Source organism: Neolamprologus brichardi, chromosome 18, assembly GCF_056152115.1.
Source record: "Neolamprologus brichardi isolate AB-2024 chromosome 18, ASM5615211v1, whole genome shotgun sequence".
Taxonomy (NCBI): domain Eukaryota; kingdom Metazoa; phylum Chordata; class Actinopteri; order Cichliformes; family Cichlidae; genus Neolamprologus; species Neolamprologus brichardi.
The window spans coordinates 25,726,771-25,745,409 of NC_142121.1; the positions used below are offsets into that span (position 1 = coordinate 25,726,771).

General features: G+C 37.6%; 1 protein-coding gene across 1 annotated transcript in view; it reads left to right on the forward strand.

The window, feature by feature from the left end:
* The window catches only part of clstn2a (calsyntenin 2a), a 149,122-nt gene that overhangs the window by 93,667 nt on the left and 36,816 nt on the right, over positions 1-18,639 (forward strand). The window contains exons 3-6 of the mRNA XM_006786719.3: positions 9,421-9,616; positions 11,819-11,930; positions 12,090-12,186; positions 17,735-17,884. Coding sequence (XP_006786782.2) covers positions 9,421-9,616; positions 11,819-11,930; positions 12,090-12,186; positions 17,735-17,884 — 555 coding nt within the window. The remainder of the gene's footprint in view (positions 1-9,420; positions 9,617-11,818; positions 11,931-12,089; positions 12,187-17,734; positions 17,885-18,639) is intronic.

Genomic DNA, 18,639 nt, shown 5'->3' on the forward strand with positions numbered 1-18,639 from the left:
AAAAATGCACAAAGAAACAGAAGCACAGTGATTTGAACGTCACTCATAAGAGGTGTGATTTGGTTGAAAAGATAATGAACAGATGATGTTCAGTACAAAAAGGTTAATAGGAGAGCAGGCAGGCTTCGGGGAATTGGTTCTTTTTAATGAGAGTGTTTCCTGTCTCCTGCAGATTTATAATAATCTTTTATAATTATAAAACAGAAAAAGAAGATATTACTTTTATCGTCAGTTTATTGTATTCTGCTTCTAATATAAGGGGAAGAAAATGCTTGAATGATTTGACATACGATAGCAACATGGACCTGCCTATTCGGATGTTGGTCAGTCGAGTTTCTGTCTGCCAATGAATGTATCATATTCAGCCAGAGGCTGACTCACTGTCTCTGCTACTACTGACATTTGAAATGTCTTAGCAAATATTGAATGGGTAGCAGTGAATTTTGGTACAGATATATCCTCATCAGGGTGAGTTGCAGCAGGTTTTGTGATGCCTACATAGTCCTGTGAAGAATCAAATACACCCTTATTGCTTCCAAAGCCATTAAGAGGGTAAGCACAGCCAGGTGCTGTTAATCCGTTACACTTGATTAATTGATCGTCAGCAAGTGTGAGCACCGCTGTAATAGCAGAATTTTTCACAGTTTGATGAACTGGTGTGTGTTAGCACAATGCCGCAGTCCTCCCAGGAGTGAACGTCCAAACAAATTCACCTTAAAGTCAGGCACATCCAACAGATGAGACCAAAGTGGAGATGTTTGACCATAATGGATAGCACCATGTTTGAAGAAGCCCAACAAGCACAAGAACCTCACACCAACTCTCAAACTTGGCGATGGAGCGATGATGATTTGGGCTTGTTTTATAGCCGCATTGCCTGGACACCTTTCGGTGATTAAGTCGACCAGGAAGATGTGATGCCGTCTGTCTGGCATCTCAAGCTTGGATGAAATTGGGTCAATGTCCCCAAGCACAGCATCAAATCTACAACACCAAGTGTTGCAATAGTCCAGTCAGAGTCCGGACCTCAACCTGACTGACATGATGTGACGTGTCCTTAAGAGAGCTGTGCATGAATGAATGCCCGCAAACCTCAATTGACTGAAGAACAGTGGGCCAAAATTCCTTCACAACAATGTGAGAGACTGATCGTTTCACACACAATTACATTCATTAAAACATTGTTGCTACAGGTGTTTCTACAATGATGGAGGGGGCACTTGAGTTTTAACAGTACTACATGAAAACCTTATTTTTTTCACATGACTAGATTTCATCCATAACTCTTTAAGCTTGCAAAGCTGGAGATGCTCAACTGTTGTTTCTGTCAGTCCTAATTTATAATCGATCTGTTTAACTAAAATAAATTTGGCTGACATAAAAATATGCATTTTTCAACCTTTGACCAACAATTTAGGTTTAATTTATCAAAGCTTTCAAATAAAATCTTGAGAGTTGACATGAGTGCTTTTTAAGTTGTAAACCTGTCCAGTGAGGCTTAATTGGAGCCTTTTGAAAGTGTTAGGATAGAAAAAGAGAGAATCTGAATTGATTTATGGTTTAAATTGATCGGTGTTGCACTGTTTTTGTGTTCCAACCCGGAGACAAACAGCGTGAAGAGGGATGCCCTGTGACAGCTGGGATAGACTCCAATGCTCCTGTAACCCTGAAATTGATAAGTGATTAAGAAAATGGATGGATGATCTTAAAAAAATGTCATATATTATTATGACTGTAAAGCAGCATGATCCTGGCCAGGAGCGTGTTTAAATATAAGCTGCTGCATGTGTGATCAGTGAAAGAGCATGAAGCTATTAAATTGTTAGCTGGTGACCTATATTAAACAGCAGCTGACTGAGGTGCAGAGGAGGAGGTGATGAGGGTGAGTGTAGACACATGAGTGTGTGTGTGAGGTGTGTCAGGGGTGAAGGAGGGCAAGGCTGAGTGGTGCATCTGAGTGCTGATGTTAAGAGCTAAATAACTGCTTACCGCTGTGAAAGCTACTGCAGCGGAAGGGAGATGAAGCATGGGGAGGAGAAGCTGGCGAGGAGGAGGAGGAGTAGAACCATGATGAGATACTCAAGAGGTTGGTAGTGTTATTTATACCTGCTTTAGTTATCTCACACACTGGTATTTCTCTGTATACTTCCTCCCGCCTCCATCTCCCCTACAGGGTCTCTGCCCGCTCTGCCTCACTTTTTAATCCACTTCTTTGACCTCTTCTATTCTTATGCTATTGATGTAATTCAACTTTTTTTTTTTTTATCTACCCATCTTTACTGAACAAGTTTGCTGTAAAAGCACGCGGCTGAAGCATATAGTGCTCAAACTATCATCTTTCTAACACAGTTATCCAGATGTTTGCGACTGTGCCTGATTCAGCGGTTAATGGTTTTAGGCACTTAGGCCAAAATGCTCTCCTCTTCAGCATTAAAGTCACAGCTACATCTTCACTGACAGCAACAGTTCATCTGGTGAATTCCAATCCCACAACTTCAGTTTCCAATAAACACTAATTGCATCACAGACCTCCAAAGCCCCTAGCAGAATGAATGTGTATTGTCTTTGATAATGAATTCTCCCCATTCCTATATTGTGTTGTCTAAGGCATCAGCAGTCCTGGGTGAATGGATAACCTAAATGTGTGTGTGCTTGTGCATTTGCGTGTGTGCGTCCCATTTGTGTAAGCTTTTACTTTGTCACCCTGAGGTCAAGTGGATGGTGCGACAATCTCCCAAATGCAATTAGGAAGTGGCCAGCTATCTAAAGGAGACTCTGATGAATTACTCCTGCATGTCTTTCTTTAACTGACTTGGAGTTAAAGTGGAAAATAGATTCACCCATACACAGAGACAAACTGCACATTGTGTGAATACCGAGCTTTTTACTGCATTTCAGCGTGCCAAACAGGCTCTAAAGAATTTATAGCATTGAGATTGTTATCTCCTTAAAGTGGGACTATTTATTGCAGAATTTTCTGGAGGAGAGTGAGATGAGAAAATCGATTCTGGTGCGTTTGCATTAGAAGACATTTCAGAAGTAATTTTAGCTCAGTTTTAAAGAGGTAAGAACTCTTCTTGATTTATTTTCCCAATTGTCCTTGTTTGCAGTATATGTAAAGAGATGCTTTCATTCACTATACCAACCAATGGAGGCTTGCGAATCGAATACTAAGCTTACTTAACAAGCCTTGGTTACTTTCTAATTAGTAAGCCTTTCTTCTAGCAGTGTGGTCTTTTAGTCTGAAGTAGTGGAATAAAGCTTGGACTGAGGACCTAAAAATCTCTATAAAATGCAGTGACAAAAGAGCCACTACTAATATTGATAACATCGCCTCCCATCCACTGCCAGGTGCTCGGTGTCCTCTCTGTGTCTTCACCGAAACCTTCGGAGACAATCCTCTTAATGCCAGCGGGGAAAGGCTTATTGTAAGGCCATGAACCTTCATCATCCTCTTTCTCTCTTTTGCATTTTGCTCTTCCAACCCTACTCTCTTAAAACAACAACAGTAAAATAAAAGTAGCTAGAGAGGAGAGCTCCTTATAATGTTCAACTACTGCATTTATATTGAGTCACTTCGATATGTATTTCCAATAAAACTAATGTGTGTGTGTGTAGATACAGAGCTCTGTCTCATCTAGTATTTACTGGACTGCATTAGACTGTATAGCCTTGAATTGCTGAGTACAGATGGAGCATTAGGGGTTAAAATAATGTCCTTAAAAGTACAGTTGGTAAGTCTGAAGCTGGCAATCTAGTTGGAACATCTTAAACAGTTCACAGCTTATGGTGACAGAAGACTTATAGCACATTGTTTACTCTGTCACTATACAACCATCCATGTGTGATTCAGAGCAAGCTCTGTCTTCATGAACTAATTTATAACTACAATAAAATTCACAAATGTTGTAAAAATCCAACCAGTTACCAAGGATCCGGTGACCTTGCTAGAGGGCTGCAGGCTACAAAGTTCCTAATTTAACAGAAACATAAATCCCCTTTTCTCAGTGCATTTCTATTATTTGCAAACTGCTACCGGATACCTGACCAAAGGCACACAGCTCAAGCTCTTATCTTTCTGCATGAGAAAAACCCCTCATAGCTAAAGAAAAACCAAGTCCCATTAAAATCTGACACTGAATAAAGCATTCAAAATGATTTCTGATTTTATTCAGTGGGTGTTTTTTGGAGCACACTGTGCATATTGGGCAGCATGTTTGTACTTAATTCATAGAATATTTGCAGAACATTGGGTGCATACGGAGGCGTGAGGACTGTAACACTACTCAGTTACACACAGAGGTCTGACTGAGTGTAGTGTTAGAGTTTATCTGTGGGCCAGTAGTGGGATGAAATGTAATCCATCCATTAATTAAACTTGAGGGGCAAGGGTGACCGTGAGATCAGTGCTGAAGGCAAGAGAGTGAAGGAATCGAGGCTTAAAACCGTCTGATACTCTGCTTAGAAACCCTCTTTAATCAGGGTCTTACAGCTCCTTCCTACCACACACACACACACACACACACACACACACACACACTGTCACAGTAAAGCTTTTGTGTTTCCCGCTCTGCACAGAGTCAGACAAATGTGCACAGACACACCAGATGGAGTCACAACAGTATTTGATTAAGAAAAGGAATTAACATGATTGAATTTTCTGTTTCTCTGTTGAGGCTTGACTGAGAAAGTGGGTTCATATAAGGCTTTCAGTACTTTAGAAGTCACTACTTGAATTTTTCATAATCCTGTGTGCATGAACATTTATGAACCTAAAGATGTTTTCAACGGAGAGGTGACGATTGTTTGCGTGCTGTCTTTGGGTGTCAGAATTTTCTACAAGCTTCCAGATGAAACATATGACCTATGGTTTGAAGGTATATGGAAATGCATATAAAACGATCACCAACTCAATATTGTATTGCAAAAAAAAAAAGCAGAAGAATGTGCAGAGCAAACTATTATGACGCCACTAAACCAAACTGCTGAATAACTAGAAATTTGCTGAATTAAAAGATTTAAAATTATGCTGATTATGTATAAAGTGCAAAGCCATCAATTACCTCCAGGTGTCCAGGATTTGTTCCAGCTGAGAACAAGCAATTATGAATTAAGAGGAGTATTTCTTTTTCAAAAACCTATGATAATAAATAATGAAAAAAACACACTGTATTTCTGTTAATGGGATCATTTTAGGGAATAATGGCAGAGATGATCTGAAGTTATGCAGTGCTTTTGTTACACTTAAATGTTTGCTTAAAAAATGTGTCCAATAAGAAATACATCAAAATTTGATTTACTTGAAATTAATGTTATTATGAAATAACATTGTCACTTTGTGGTTAGATAACCCTTTAGTATGTATAAAGGGTAATTGTTGTTTTATACTTGTTTATTGTCTATTATTTATTTTCTGAAATGAAAAATGACATGAAAAGGAAGAGAAGAAAGAAATTGAAATTGCATTTCTTGAATGTTTTGCTGTAGATTTCATGTTTAAGCGTCGGTGTTCGTAGATCCTGATTGCTGCGTGTATTTAAAGTATTTAGTAACAGTCACTTCTGTAGTAAGTCATTCACATCTGACATGTTACAACTCTTCCACTGTTGCTTAAATTTTGAAGCCCCGTTAATTAATTAATTAATGTGTCAAAATGAACTGTCATTTAGCTGCATGTATGGAGTCGCCAATCAAATCTGATTTCTTAAAAAAAACACTAAAAAAGTTTGCTGGCTTTTAAAAAGCAGAAAAAAAATAAAAAATAAAAACTTCAAAAAGCTTTTTTCTCCCTAACTCTAACCCTGTTATTTTCACAGTGCTGTTTTAATTAAGCAGAGCCATTATGAGCCACGGGGTCATAACAGAGGAGTAAAACCTGTGAGTGCTTTTATAGCACCTAATGTTCTCGTTTCATTAACATCCATGTGGGTTATCAATCATCCAGTTCATGGTGAGTGGTTGAAAAGAAGGCAAAGAAGAAAGGTTTTTAGATCTTCAATTCTTAACCCTCTCGAGGCAGGCGTTGCCGATTTGCAACAGTTAAAAACTAACAACCTGATTACCCCACATACATATTTTATGTTTTTTATGAGTTTTTTTACTCAGAAGTACCACTGCAGGACTTGGTTGTGCATTAGCAACAAAAAGTTTAATTTGAGCCTGAGAGGGTTAAACAACTGATAGAGAAACCTAGATATTTTAGGGGATAATCCAAAGTTCAGCTGCCTTCTTTTTAGACGCTCAAGAGTTCTTGTTTCATTAATCTGGATTTTGTTTTCTATTAAGTGGGACTGTCTCTAATTCCTAGTTTTTAAGGAGTGGTGTAACATGTTTTTTAATACAGACCTTTTGTGACAAAAAGACTGGAGGTGGAGCTGGAGGTGACAGAGCTGAAGATATGAAGATTTTCATTAGCAGCGACGAGAAGGGACAAGATTAGAAATGAGCACATCAGAGGGAGAGCTCAGGTTGAGCGGTTTGGAGAAAAAGCTAGAGAGGCATGGGTGAGATGGTTTGCATCCTTTGTGTAGTATATCCACTATCCCTCCTCTGCACATGTCCAGAGTTCAGGCAGTAGGCAAAGAGGAAGACCTCAGAGGAGGTTCATAGATGTAGGGAATGATGCAGGGGCAGAGGGTTAATGTGACAGAGCAGGATGCTAGAGATAGAGTGAAGTGGAGGCAGATGATCTACTGTGGTGACCCCTAAAGGGAGCAGCCGACAACACAACAGTCTGTAAACGAATCTCGGTCAGTTCAACCATTTGTTATATCTGATTCCCCTGCTATCTCTCTCAACTTTTCTTATGAATAAAGGCTCGGTAAGTCTATATCTGTGGCACACACACACACACACACACACACACACACACAAACACACACACACAGAGGAACTTTGTTTAGCAGTGTTTAGTTATCATATAGACTATCACATTATCACTTTACAAGTGATAATCAGAAAACTATGCAACAAACAGACTTATCTGCAAAACATTTAGTGCACAAATTCAATTTAGAAACTTTTACAAACTCAGTACATGAAGTGGAGGAAGTAGAGACTATAAGACATTCAAAAAGATTCAAAAATACATTCTGGAAAAACTTTTTAGGTCAAGCAAGTTTTATGATGGGCCATTGAGATGATACAGTGATGACGATCTGGGAGGAGGAGCAGAAAGAACTGATTTAGCCATTTGGACCTAAAGTTAAATTCTTCTTTTAAACAAGCTGCGTTTGATGTGGTTAAAATGAAGATTGAACAGAAAGTGTGAGCAGTCCAAAATATAGAAATGAAAGTTAAAAGAAATGAAATGCTCTGTCAAGTCCTGCAATTTGCAGCGGGAATGCGCAAATTTGTTTTGGCTCCTTGTGACAACGTGTTAGCTTGCTGGGAATCATTTTCTCATTAAATGTATCCTTACTGTCCCTTTCCATTATTTTGGCAATTTAACATCCCAAGAAATACATGTTCCCCGACAGCTTGACATTTTGTGTCGATGCAGTTTATGCCGCTGAAGCATGCAGTGGAGTACCATCTATTTTAGATGATTGTTATTATCGAGCCATTTTTTGCTGACTCTTGAATTTTCCTCTCTTCCGTGGCGACGGGCCAGCTCCCTGAAGCAAAAATCTATGCATTTGGATATTTACTTTGAAAACCGACCCTTTTTCGCTCATGGTGTGCACGCCAAAAGATTGGGCTTCATTTCATCCATGCACGGCAGAAGGTTGAAATTATAGCATTCCCTCTGCTGATGAGGAACAAACTAAGTGGCGGGAAAGAAAGTCTATATATGCATGCACATTATTAGGCTTGCATGGATGGGTGTGTGTGTGTGTGTGTGCGCGCAAAGTACTTGCTGAGAAAGTAGGAATCTGCTTCAAATCTCTGTTATTACCATTAACATATACATTGACACATCTTATTCCTCCTCTTCCCTCGCTCTCGCGCTCTCGTTCTTTCCTTGCTTCGTTATAAAGCTCAGTTTGGTTCTTGTGTAAAATGTAATCCAAAAAAACGCATTGGTCAAAACAGATGGAGCGAAAAATGTATTTCTATCCAACCTCCAAACTGTTAAGTGGAAGTGCCCTTTCCTTCTTCTACCACCAAGTCAGCACTGTATTAAAATCACCCTATCTGGGCACATCTGAGACTATAGGCCTGCCTGTGCATGTACCGGCATGCTTATTTCCCTTTTTCAAATATTGTCTTTCTATAAATGCAAATTGTGTCCCACTGTGATATTGAGAAACTTGTCATTTCTACAAAATTTAAAAGGAGGACAATTCAGGGGCCGGGCATCTTGAAAATTCATAAGGGATCAAACTTTGAAGAAGACTATGTTTGGCTTCACCCTAAAGCAGATTTGCAAAGTTGAATCAGGTTAAAAGGATCTGTGTGCATGAGAGTGGAGAGGAGCTAAAGTGGAGAGAAGCCAGCGATGACAGGGAGCTTTGTCTTTGTGTTTGTTAGTGGCATTTCCTCTATGTCCCACTCTGTTCTGAGACATCAGCCAGCACAGGGTCAGAGCACACTAGCTTTTCATTGCCTCTGCAAAAAAGATTTCCCAAATCCCTGAAATGAACACTTGTGCCGGGGGATGAATGCCGCAGACGAGTCTAGAGCCACAAACACACAACACAATACACTGGCAGAGTGTGGTGTAAACACTTTGCAGACAGGACAAATTCACTCCTTTGTTGAGGTGGCGCAGCTCGACACAAATCAGAAATTATTTTTTCTCTTAACTACACCCCGGGAGCTCCGCAGTGTGATTTTGTGAGCCGGTCATGCTGACAAAGATTCCTCTGTCCAGAAATGGACTGAAATTTGAAGTGATAGCCAATCTGTAAAGAAAAATGCCAGCAGTGTCTATTGTTAGTTCTGCTTCATTACCCGCAGTTTGATTCATCTTTAACTATCTGAGCTGTTGGGTGGCTACTGCTGTGTTTGAGAAAATGGCTGGGAGGGAAAAAGGCAGAAACAAACAAAGCAAAATAATAAGATTTTTACCAACAGTGTCATGAGAGAAAATTAAATGAATGAGGAGAGAAGAAATATTTCCCAAAGCTTTCTTTTTTTGTTGTTGTTTATTCACATAATGTGGACTTAAATTGCTTGTAGGTCTGATAGTTGTGCTGACTGCTTTCATGTTAAGTACCCATCAGTGTCTGTCCACTGATGAACCACATGCTGCGCAGATGTTGACTCTGTGTTGCCTTTGTCTTCTTCATCTTTGTGTCTATTTTTTTAAAAAGAAAGATCAAAAAGAAGATTTTTATTAGCCACCTAGCTCCTACTCGAAACTATCTAAAAGTCAGTGTCTTTGCACTTCAAAAAACAAAAACAAAACAAATTCTCACTACTTCTGACTGTGTAATCCTTTGAAATGTAACATTTCCTCATTTCTGTTCCTCTTAGGGGAGATTTGTGCCTTTAAGATCAACGGCGATGATGCTCCATTTGAGGCCGTGGTGTTGAATCGCACATCAGGAGAAGGAGTGCTGAGAGCCAGTAGCCCTGTGGACTGTGAGAGCCAGAAAGAGTACACCTTTATTATCCAGGCCTATGACTGTGGGGCCGGCCCAAGTGGTGCAAACTGGAAGAAATCCCACAAGTAAGTCAAGCTGCGACTGTTCATGTGTCTGCATTCGATTTAGGTCCGTAAACATCCGGACAAAGAATTGATTTACGCAACGTTTTCTGCTTTAATCAATAAAATGTCATTATGTTAAAGATTCTTTTTTTATAGTGCGCCAAACATTTTAGGAAGTGTCTTGTTTATTTGTGCTTTTGTGAAATTCTGTATATTTTCTGAAAACTCGCTTATGAAAATGTAGTATTAAAACTGTCACATACGGCGCTGCCTGTTATTATTTATCACAGTGTGACTCATTTGTGTAGCTGCAACTATAGCTGATTTATAGGGGGTGGACAAAACAACGTCTTACAAATAATAGATGTTATCTTCAAAATATACATGTCAGAGTTACAAAGGCAGCTGCTCAAGTGAGTCACATTAACTTCTGGGAACACAACAAAACAATGCCAGTGTTTGAAAAACAGACAAACATCTCCAGCAGTGAGGAGCACTGGATGAAAAGTTTTTGGAGTGTCATGCGCAAAGTTGTCGTCATAAATGCAAACTGTGCAAACGTTTTGAGCCACCCCTGATTTCTTTATATTTCTTAGGTGGTAACAATAATAATAATAATAATGATAACAGTGATGGTAGTAATGGGAAATAAGTGCATATAGGACAAAAAAGTTTGTGCAAACTTAATGAGTTTGAAAGTCAGTATTTGGTTAACCATCTTTCGACGCAGCCTGAACTCTCTTAGGGAAACCTTCTTGCAATTTCTTAAAATAACTTTTAGTAATAATTCTCCAGGCTTCTTGAAGGACAGTCAAAGCTCTTCCTTGGATGTTGGCTGCCTTTTGTTCTGTTCAGAGTTTCTGGGATCGTTGTCATGTTAAAAAATGGAGCCATTGACAATCAGATGCTTTCCAGACTGCTTATTGCTTATAGCGCTTTGGGAATGCTAGTGCAAAAAATAATATTGTATGCCTGTGAAACTGTGTCATTTTTTATAGATTCAACTAAAGAAATTATAAAATCATTTGTACAGTTTAAAATTTACATTCCTCTAAAAATGGACCAAAAAAAGGTCTAGACTGATAACTGTAAAAAAGTAGCCAAAGTATGTCGAGAGACAAACTTTGAAAGACTTTCAAAAGTCTGTAGAACTTAAGACCACTTTTAAATGTTGCAAGCAAGTCTGGCTCCTTGGAAATGAAATATTTAAAATAAAAGGAGCGGTGGCTCAGTACTTTGCCACAGTACTGTGTTTATGCAATGTCTGTGGCTTTGCATTCATTTGAATCTTTATTTTGTTCTAAAAGTGTAATATGCAAGTTAAAAGGCTTCTGTAGGTTTAGCTCTATTTATAAATTCCTTCATAAATTACACTGCGAGTTACAAAAAAGAATAACTGTGATAATGAGATTGAGTCTTTCCTTTCCTAGTTCCTTTCTTCTGTTGTTATTGTCTCTCAGTCCTTTATACTCTAGCAGTCACAGCTGTTGCAGATATGTCTGAAGATATGTCCTCCTAATGCTTTGTCAATATAATGTCTGTCTGTAAACTGTGTAGCGGTGCTATGTGAATTAGATTGACAGACAGGCAGACTGGCGTGGACAGCAGCAAATCAAACCCTCTGGTTCTCCAGTCAGAAGCACCAAGCAGCTAAAATAAGACACCGCTTATGGGAGAAGAGCGAGAAATGGAGAGACATTTATCAGCTCACGGATCTGTGATGAATTTCTTTAGTGGGAGATGAATGACACAGACTGTACCCTGGGTGTGTCTGTGTGTGTCACATTATCATGGCATGACATTCTAAATAGGGCTCATTAAGCTAATGTCATTAATTAGCCAGATGTGCATGCTCAGATACGGTGGGAGTTGCTGGCAGCAAAGGTCACCGGTGAAGAAAACTTCATGATACATCTGCGTTATTGCTTCATTTATATACTTTAGTGCACAAATGTTATCTGAGAGCTGCATTAATGCCTCCCAGCAGATGATAATCTGAATTCAGAGTTGAATGTAGGGAGAGGAAAAGCAGGTGCGAGAAGAATTTGAAGCTTGAACAACAACAACCCAGCTTTGCAAAACATTCAGGGGATGAATCTGTGCTTTCTCCTTAGCCTTAGTCTTCCTATTTACCCATTTCAGCTCCACATTAATTACATATTTTACCTAGTGTGTAATCCCTCATATCATCATCTTCTGTCTTCTACTTTTTCTTACATCCAGAGCTGTAGTTCACATCCAGGTGGATGATGTCAATGAGTTCTCCCCAATCTTTCGGGAGTCTCTGTACAAGGCATCAATAACAGAAGGAAAGATCTATGACAGCATTTTGCAGGTATCAGTTTTCTGTTTTTATCATTGCTTTATTATTAAAATCAGTATGTCAGATAAATGAATAAATGAATATGGTCTAACAATGCCACAAGAAGCGTACACAGCAACAATGTTATTAGTAGTGTTTGTGTTGGATTAAAGTGTATGTTGGTTGTTAAAGGTGGAAGCCTGGGACCAGGACTGTTCACCACAGTACAGCCAGATCTGCAACTATGAAATTGTGACTGCCGGGACGCCATTTGCCATAGACCGCAATGGTAAGTGTTTTTGTACATGCGTGGCTTATTGTCTGGCTGGAAAGTGATATGATTAGGAACAATCACATCACAAACAAATAAATTAAAAATTGGTCATTGTTAACATTTCTTTTAAATCAAAAACAAAAAATGATAAAAAAAAATTTTGATGATAAAGGATTTAATTAAATGGTAAGAACATAAAGAATTGACCGAATAGGTTCAGGCTGAAGCTTTAGGTACTCACACCTGCTGTTTTCTAGCTACAGTAGATATCACCAGAAACATCCCAAAGAACATAATAAATCAAGAAATTTTAGAGGGAAGTGGAATTTAAAATTACAAAGAATAAGAACAACATTGAAAAGGATGTCTATTTCAATAGTGGGAGTTAAATTCTGGAATGAGTTAAAAGAAGAAATAAAGGTCAGTAGTGATATAAACCAGTTTAAAATAAAACTCAAAAAAGAAATTTTAAATAAGTATACGAATGAGGAAAATGCAATTAACCCAAGACAGCAGTCAAACTGATGTTTATTTTCTTCTGCAAATTAGCAAATCTAAATACAGTTTTAGTTGAACATGAGAAAATATTTTTTTGTGATGTTATGTTCTAAGTTGAAGGCGTTGTATACGTTTTTGTTGTTCAAATTTATAAGATGAGGATGTAAACCTGAGGGGGAAGGGCTAAATAAGTATATACTTCTGCCTACTCCTTTTCAAACAACTGCATGGAATGATTTTATGAAATGTTGGTGAATGTATATGTTTGAAATAAAAAAGAACTGAACTGAAGAAAAAACATTAAACAAGTAAAAAGATTAACATTTCATAAACAGTGATAATCATACCTCACTGTTATAAGTGTTTATGACCCGAGTTTTAAACACACAGATTTTTAATTCCCTATCACAATCACTCAACGTGTTTATGTCTTTTACAGATATACATCTTTTTTTTTAAATATTTATCTTGACCTTGCTTTTTTAAACATACCTTTGAAACAGCCTCTGAATACGTCCTGGAAAGAGATTATTTTGTGCTTTGTACATTATCAGTGCAGTGCAGAGATCAACTAAGTCATAAAATATTAAAGCATGCAATTTAATAAACAGTCTGTTGGTTGGTTTATAATAATCTGATCTATTTATAATTCATTTAGCTTTCTTCTGTAGCAAATAAACTGAATTGATGTGTTTTGGATGTGTTTCCCCATACCTTCACACAATAGGTAATTGTGAAACTTTCAAGGAAAAACAGAGTATGTATATATAACTTTTAAAGATATTGGTAATTTTATATAATATTACAGTTTTTAAGACTTTTATGTTGGACATTTGGGAATTGTTTGTGTGAGCCTGTCAACTAAAGTGAATTACCACACTCAAAAATGTAGTGTGAAATTTCTTGTGAAATTCTTTCAGAAAATGTTGTGATAATTAATTTATATTAAACTCATTCAATGTTTAATTCACTTTTGCTATATTCAAAAGCTGTTCCAAACCTCTCCCCAGTGCAATATAAATTTGTGTCATTAGCAAATAAAGCAAATATTAACAATTTCGACATGCTACATATGTTATTTATGTACAGTATAAACAGCACAGGGCCCAGCACAGAACCCTGTGGAACCTCACAAGTAACCGTCACTAAATCATAGTCAGCATTATTTATTCATCTATACTGATATCATTCATCTAGGTAACAATATAAACATAAGCTGACTGTCCCTCTTAAACCATTCCAGTTCTTGCATAAGTAAGCTTTTTGTATTTCTTGTTATCCAGTGCATGTGTTATATCTTCTACTCATTGCATTACAGTTAAGGAGGAAGACCTATTTGCTTTAAACACAAACTAACAGTCACTTGATAGGATTGTGTATTTCAATGCTTCCAGCTCTGGGAAGTGGAGAAATTGTTCTTTAATTGGATAATGTGTTTTTCTCCACTTTTATATATTGGAATGGCTTTGGTTGTGTTTTCTTGGAAATATACTTGAAAAAAATGACTGTAGACACTCTACACAAGTTTGTATTGACAACATCTTCATCCACACCTTCCTTGTCTCTTGACACCACAATCTTATTGGCTAAGCAATTACGATCTTCTTTTTAAACTACTTTAACTCTTTATTTTTAAAAAAATGAGACTGTTAAACACTCATTTTATGGTAATAATCAATTTAATTTAGTCTAATAGCTCTTGTTAATTTACTTTAGATGTCATATATTTAGAGCATAAAAGCATTTTGCCTGGAGACATTTATAGTTATTGTAATACTGACCTTGCCTTGTGGGATTAAGGCCTTTTCACACTTTTGATGTATTAACCACAAAACAGTTAGATTCATGCACTTTCAGTGAATAACAAAATATAGTGTATAGTGATATAGTGGTGGCTCTCCACCTTACACTTTACTGTATTTGTAGCACAATCTCTTATTTTGTTGGTAAAAATCATTTTTAATTTTTATCATATGAGAATTTTTTTACATTTCCAATACAGTTACTCTAACTTTAACGGCTGTGAGGTTCTTGTCCCACTTGAACACAAACAGAATGCCCAATGTCTTGAAAAGAAGAAAACTATTCCTCAGCCATACATGTAATACTGTGATCTCAGCCAGCTGAACTTTGCCAAAGACGAACATGAGACAGCCCGAGAATCCTCCGAAGACTTTAAAATGAATAATGGAACGGGCCATGGAGAACAACTTTGTGTAAAGAAATAATATCGAGGATGATTTTAAAGTGACGCTGTCTGCACAGCAGATTAATGTTAATGAAAAGGGAAAAACAGACAACTGTAAAATATTCCTTCTTATTGGAATAATACTGTAATCCATGAGGTAGCTCTTTATCGGTTCATAGCTCAAAAGTTACTTGACAGATAGCTGCCTACCTGTTAAATTGTTTTGAGTTTTCCCGTGTTCCTTTGTGGCTTTACGCCAGTCCTACTTGACTGGAGGAGTGTATTTTATTTTTGATTAAGTGCTATTCTGAGCTTATCCGCCTATATAAAATTTCAGCTTTGGGATTTGCACTACTGTCTCTCTGAGCCTGCACATCCACACTGCGCTGATCTGTGTAATCCAAACAGACACATACACTGCTTTCTTTACTGTATCTCCCTCTCTTAGGGTCATATTTAATATTTTGTCTTATTACTTTTTGAGTTCAACCTCCTGGTCTTTTTCTCTCAGTCTTTTACCATTGTCTGGCTCATTCAATTTAAAGCCCTTACAGGCACAATATTATTGTTCGGAAGAAACATATTAGTTAAACTTTCTTTATAGAGAAATGGTAATTTTGTGAACTGAGAGAAGTGCAAGATAAGATAAAGCGTAAATGGGCTGCAGCATGTAGTTCTGCTAATGGATGTGGCGTGAACTGTAATCTTAAAATTAGACAGTAAATTTAGAATTAAAAATTATTGAACCCAAAGCACCATTGTTTAGACTCGTATAAATAAATGGGCTTCAAGCCAGTGTTACAAGAGGTAAGATGTTGCATATTTGCTACAGTGAAATTCAGCTCTTTAGAAAAGAACATCCTGTTTTGTGATTACAGATACTACTTTTTGTACTCATTCATCCTTCTTTAAATGAGTTCAAAATCATCTGTAAGGAAATATTTTTTTAGGTATTGATAAATAAAATTAGATAGTTTTACTTCATATTCTTTTTGACTGCTGACACTGACATAATTTACTATAATATTGCTTAGATCTGTGCAGACATACTAGCAATTTAGAATGACCAGTGGATAATTTATTCTCATGAGCATTGCTTTATATTTTACTGGATAAATGGGAAAAGACGCAGGGAGTTTTGCAACATGTGCGAGCATATGTGCAAATACAGAATATAAGACAAAACGGAGTTTGTACAGTTCTAACAAGCTTGAAAGTCAACATTTTGTATGACCACCTTTATTATTTCCTAACATTGTCAAACTGAGGAATGAACCTGTTGCTTTCCCCCCCATGTTTTTCCCATCTGCTTTAGATTTTTTTTAAGGCCTGCCATGTCTTACATTCTCCTTCACTTGTCCAGTGTCCTCAATATTTTTACGGACACACTGTACACCACACTGAGATATGTCAGTATTTCAGCTGATAGCGCTTTAGAAATCATCTGTCATCTAATCATCTATCTATTTATTTCATGCCTGTCCAAATGTGTTATCAGCCCTTTTAAAGTAATGCAAACCTTAAAGGGATATTCCAGCCTATTGTTACTGTACTAAAAAGCATCATAGTACTCAAAATCAGTGCAGGACAAAATATCAAAGTATTAATAATATGACGACTCATTAGATATTGTATTTATATGACATATTTAAATAAAACTCTTTTTTTCTCTAAATGTCTTCATTTTTAACCTTCTTAATGTTTAACTAACTTACTTAACTCTCCTGGCTCCTTTTCATATTAGGTCAGTAAGTAAATTTAAAAATTATGTTTAATTTGCTTATTTGGCTTCTCTTTAAAAAACAAAATATGAAGATTGTTGCTTTAAGTCACATTGATGCAGAGTCATTGCAAAGCTTAAAGGGCGTCCAAACGTTTTCCGAGAAGCTCTATCATTTTATTTCATTTTGTTAAAAAATGTTAAAAATTATAAATCAGCCACCTGGAGAAAGGTTCTCTGCTAACAAACAGAGAAGGGAAATTGTGCTTTTAAAATGATACATAACTGCACCTGTATACCTGTTTTTGATAATTGGTTGCATTCCTGTTACTGTTCACACCAGCAGCAGATCAAACACTCACTGTTGGAGTTTTTGGTAAAAAAAAAACTGTCTGATTCTGACCTCCTTGCCTTTCTTCCTCTGACATTTCTCTTTTTTTCTGTCTTTCTGTTCTCTGAACTGATTTTCTTCTCTGCCAGCAGCCAAGCCTCCAGATGCAGCACAAAAATAGTTTCAGTTGTCTTCTGGGGTCTGAAAACACAGTCCTTAATGCCAATGTTACAATAATCTCTCCAAATCCAAACCAAGTTTCCCAAATCAGTAAATATGTACGCATCAAGCTGTCACAAGCTGTCAAAAAACCATCATAAAACAGAAACATTCAAAAAGCTTAAGGACAGCAGTCAGTGGCTAATCTATAAGGGACATTGTGTCAGAAAGGTACATTACTAGCGTGAACTTTAACAGAGAACATCACGGGAAAAATGTGAAATGCTAATAATTATCTTTTACAGTTAGCTGGCAGTGAGTCACCCAAGGCCTCTTATTGAAAATGTACAGGCTTGTGGCATCTCTTCTTCTCAAAGCGTTACCCTGGTGACAGGTGAAGATAATCCATCAGTGCGGTTTTACATTTACTGTTTACAGAGAGGTTTTAATATTCAAATGTAATACAAGGTTACTGGACCTTGAGTTTTCAGTAAAAGGCTTCAATAAGTACAAAGAGCAGTTTCTTTAATGCCAAGTCGTTTCCAATTATTGCTCAGTGGAAAGCGCTGCTTGCTTTGTTATTGCCAAATACAACAACACAACAGCTTTTTTTCTCCGCTGGTGAAAAATCATAATTATATTTCCATTGTGTTTTTGTTTTCCGCAGGTAACATCAGAAACACAGAGCGGCTGAGTTATGACAAACAGCAGAGCTACAAGATTATGGTGACGGCCTTTGACTGCGGTCAGAAGAGGGCGAAGGAGGATGTGGTGGTGCATATTGAAGTGAAGCCTGTCTGCAAACCTGGATGGCAAGGTTAGATGAAGAAATAGTCCCTTAAGTATTTGCACGCTACCTTAATTTACCTGCCAGTAATGGACAAAACTGACTTGCATCTGTATTTGGATAAAATATGTTTACACTTTCCCTAAATGTTAGCAGTGCCATCAAAATTGATGGAGGCAATTCAGTGCATTTTCTGTTTTTTTGGCATATCCTTTCCCTCAAGGGAATTCTCTTATTTTAGAATCAGCATCTCTCGAGGAAATCAGAGACCTGACAAAAAACCTCCAAAGGGAAAGTTGACTAGATTGTGGGTTTTTTCTTCCTCTTTTAACATGGCAGCAGCTTGGCATTCGAGTCAGCCTGTCTCCCCTGCTGCTTCACCTGTCAACACTGACAGCATCTCAGGAGTCAAGTTCACACAGGAATGAAAGAGGAAGACAGAGAAAGATAAGAAGAGACAGGGGAGATGGGGAAGAGGAAGGAGGAAAACTCGAGGGAGGAAAGGAAGAAACAAAGTTACAGTGAGGGAGAGAGGTGATGGGTATTCTCACAGCTTTAATCTGACCAGTATACAGCTTACTGTGTAGCGGATGGTAGGAAACCTCAAAATGTACCAGGTAGCTGTGGTTCTGTCTGAAAGAATGTGTTTCTTTAGCCCGAGTTGGTTGTGTTGTTTTTATATCTACCACGACCACATCTAACATCTAACCCATCAGGAGCTTAAATTTATCCCCATCATATTCACAAAGGTTTTGCAAAGCTGAAAGATAAAGTAAGCCAAAACA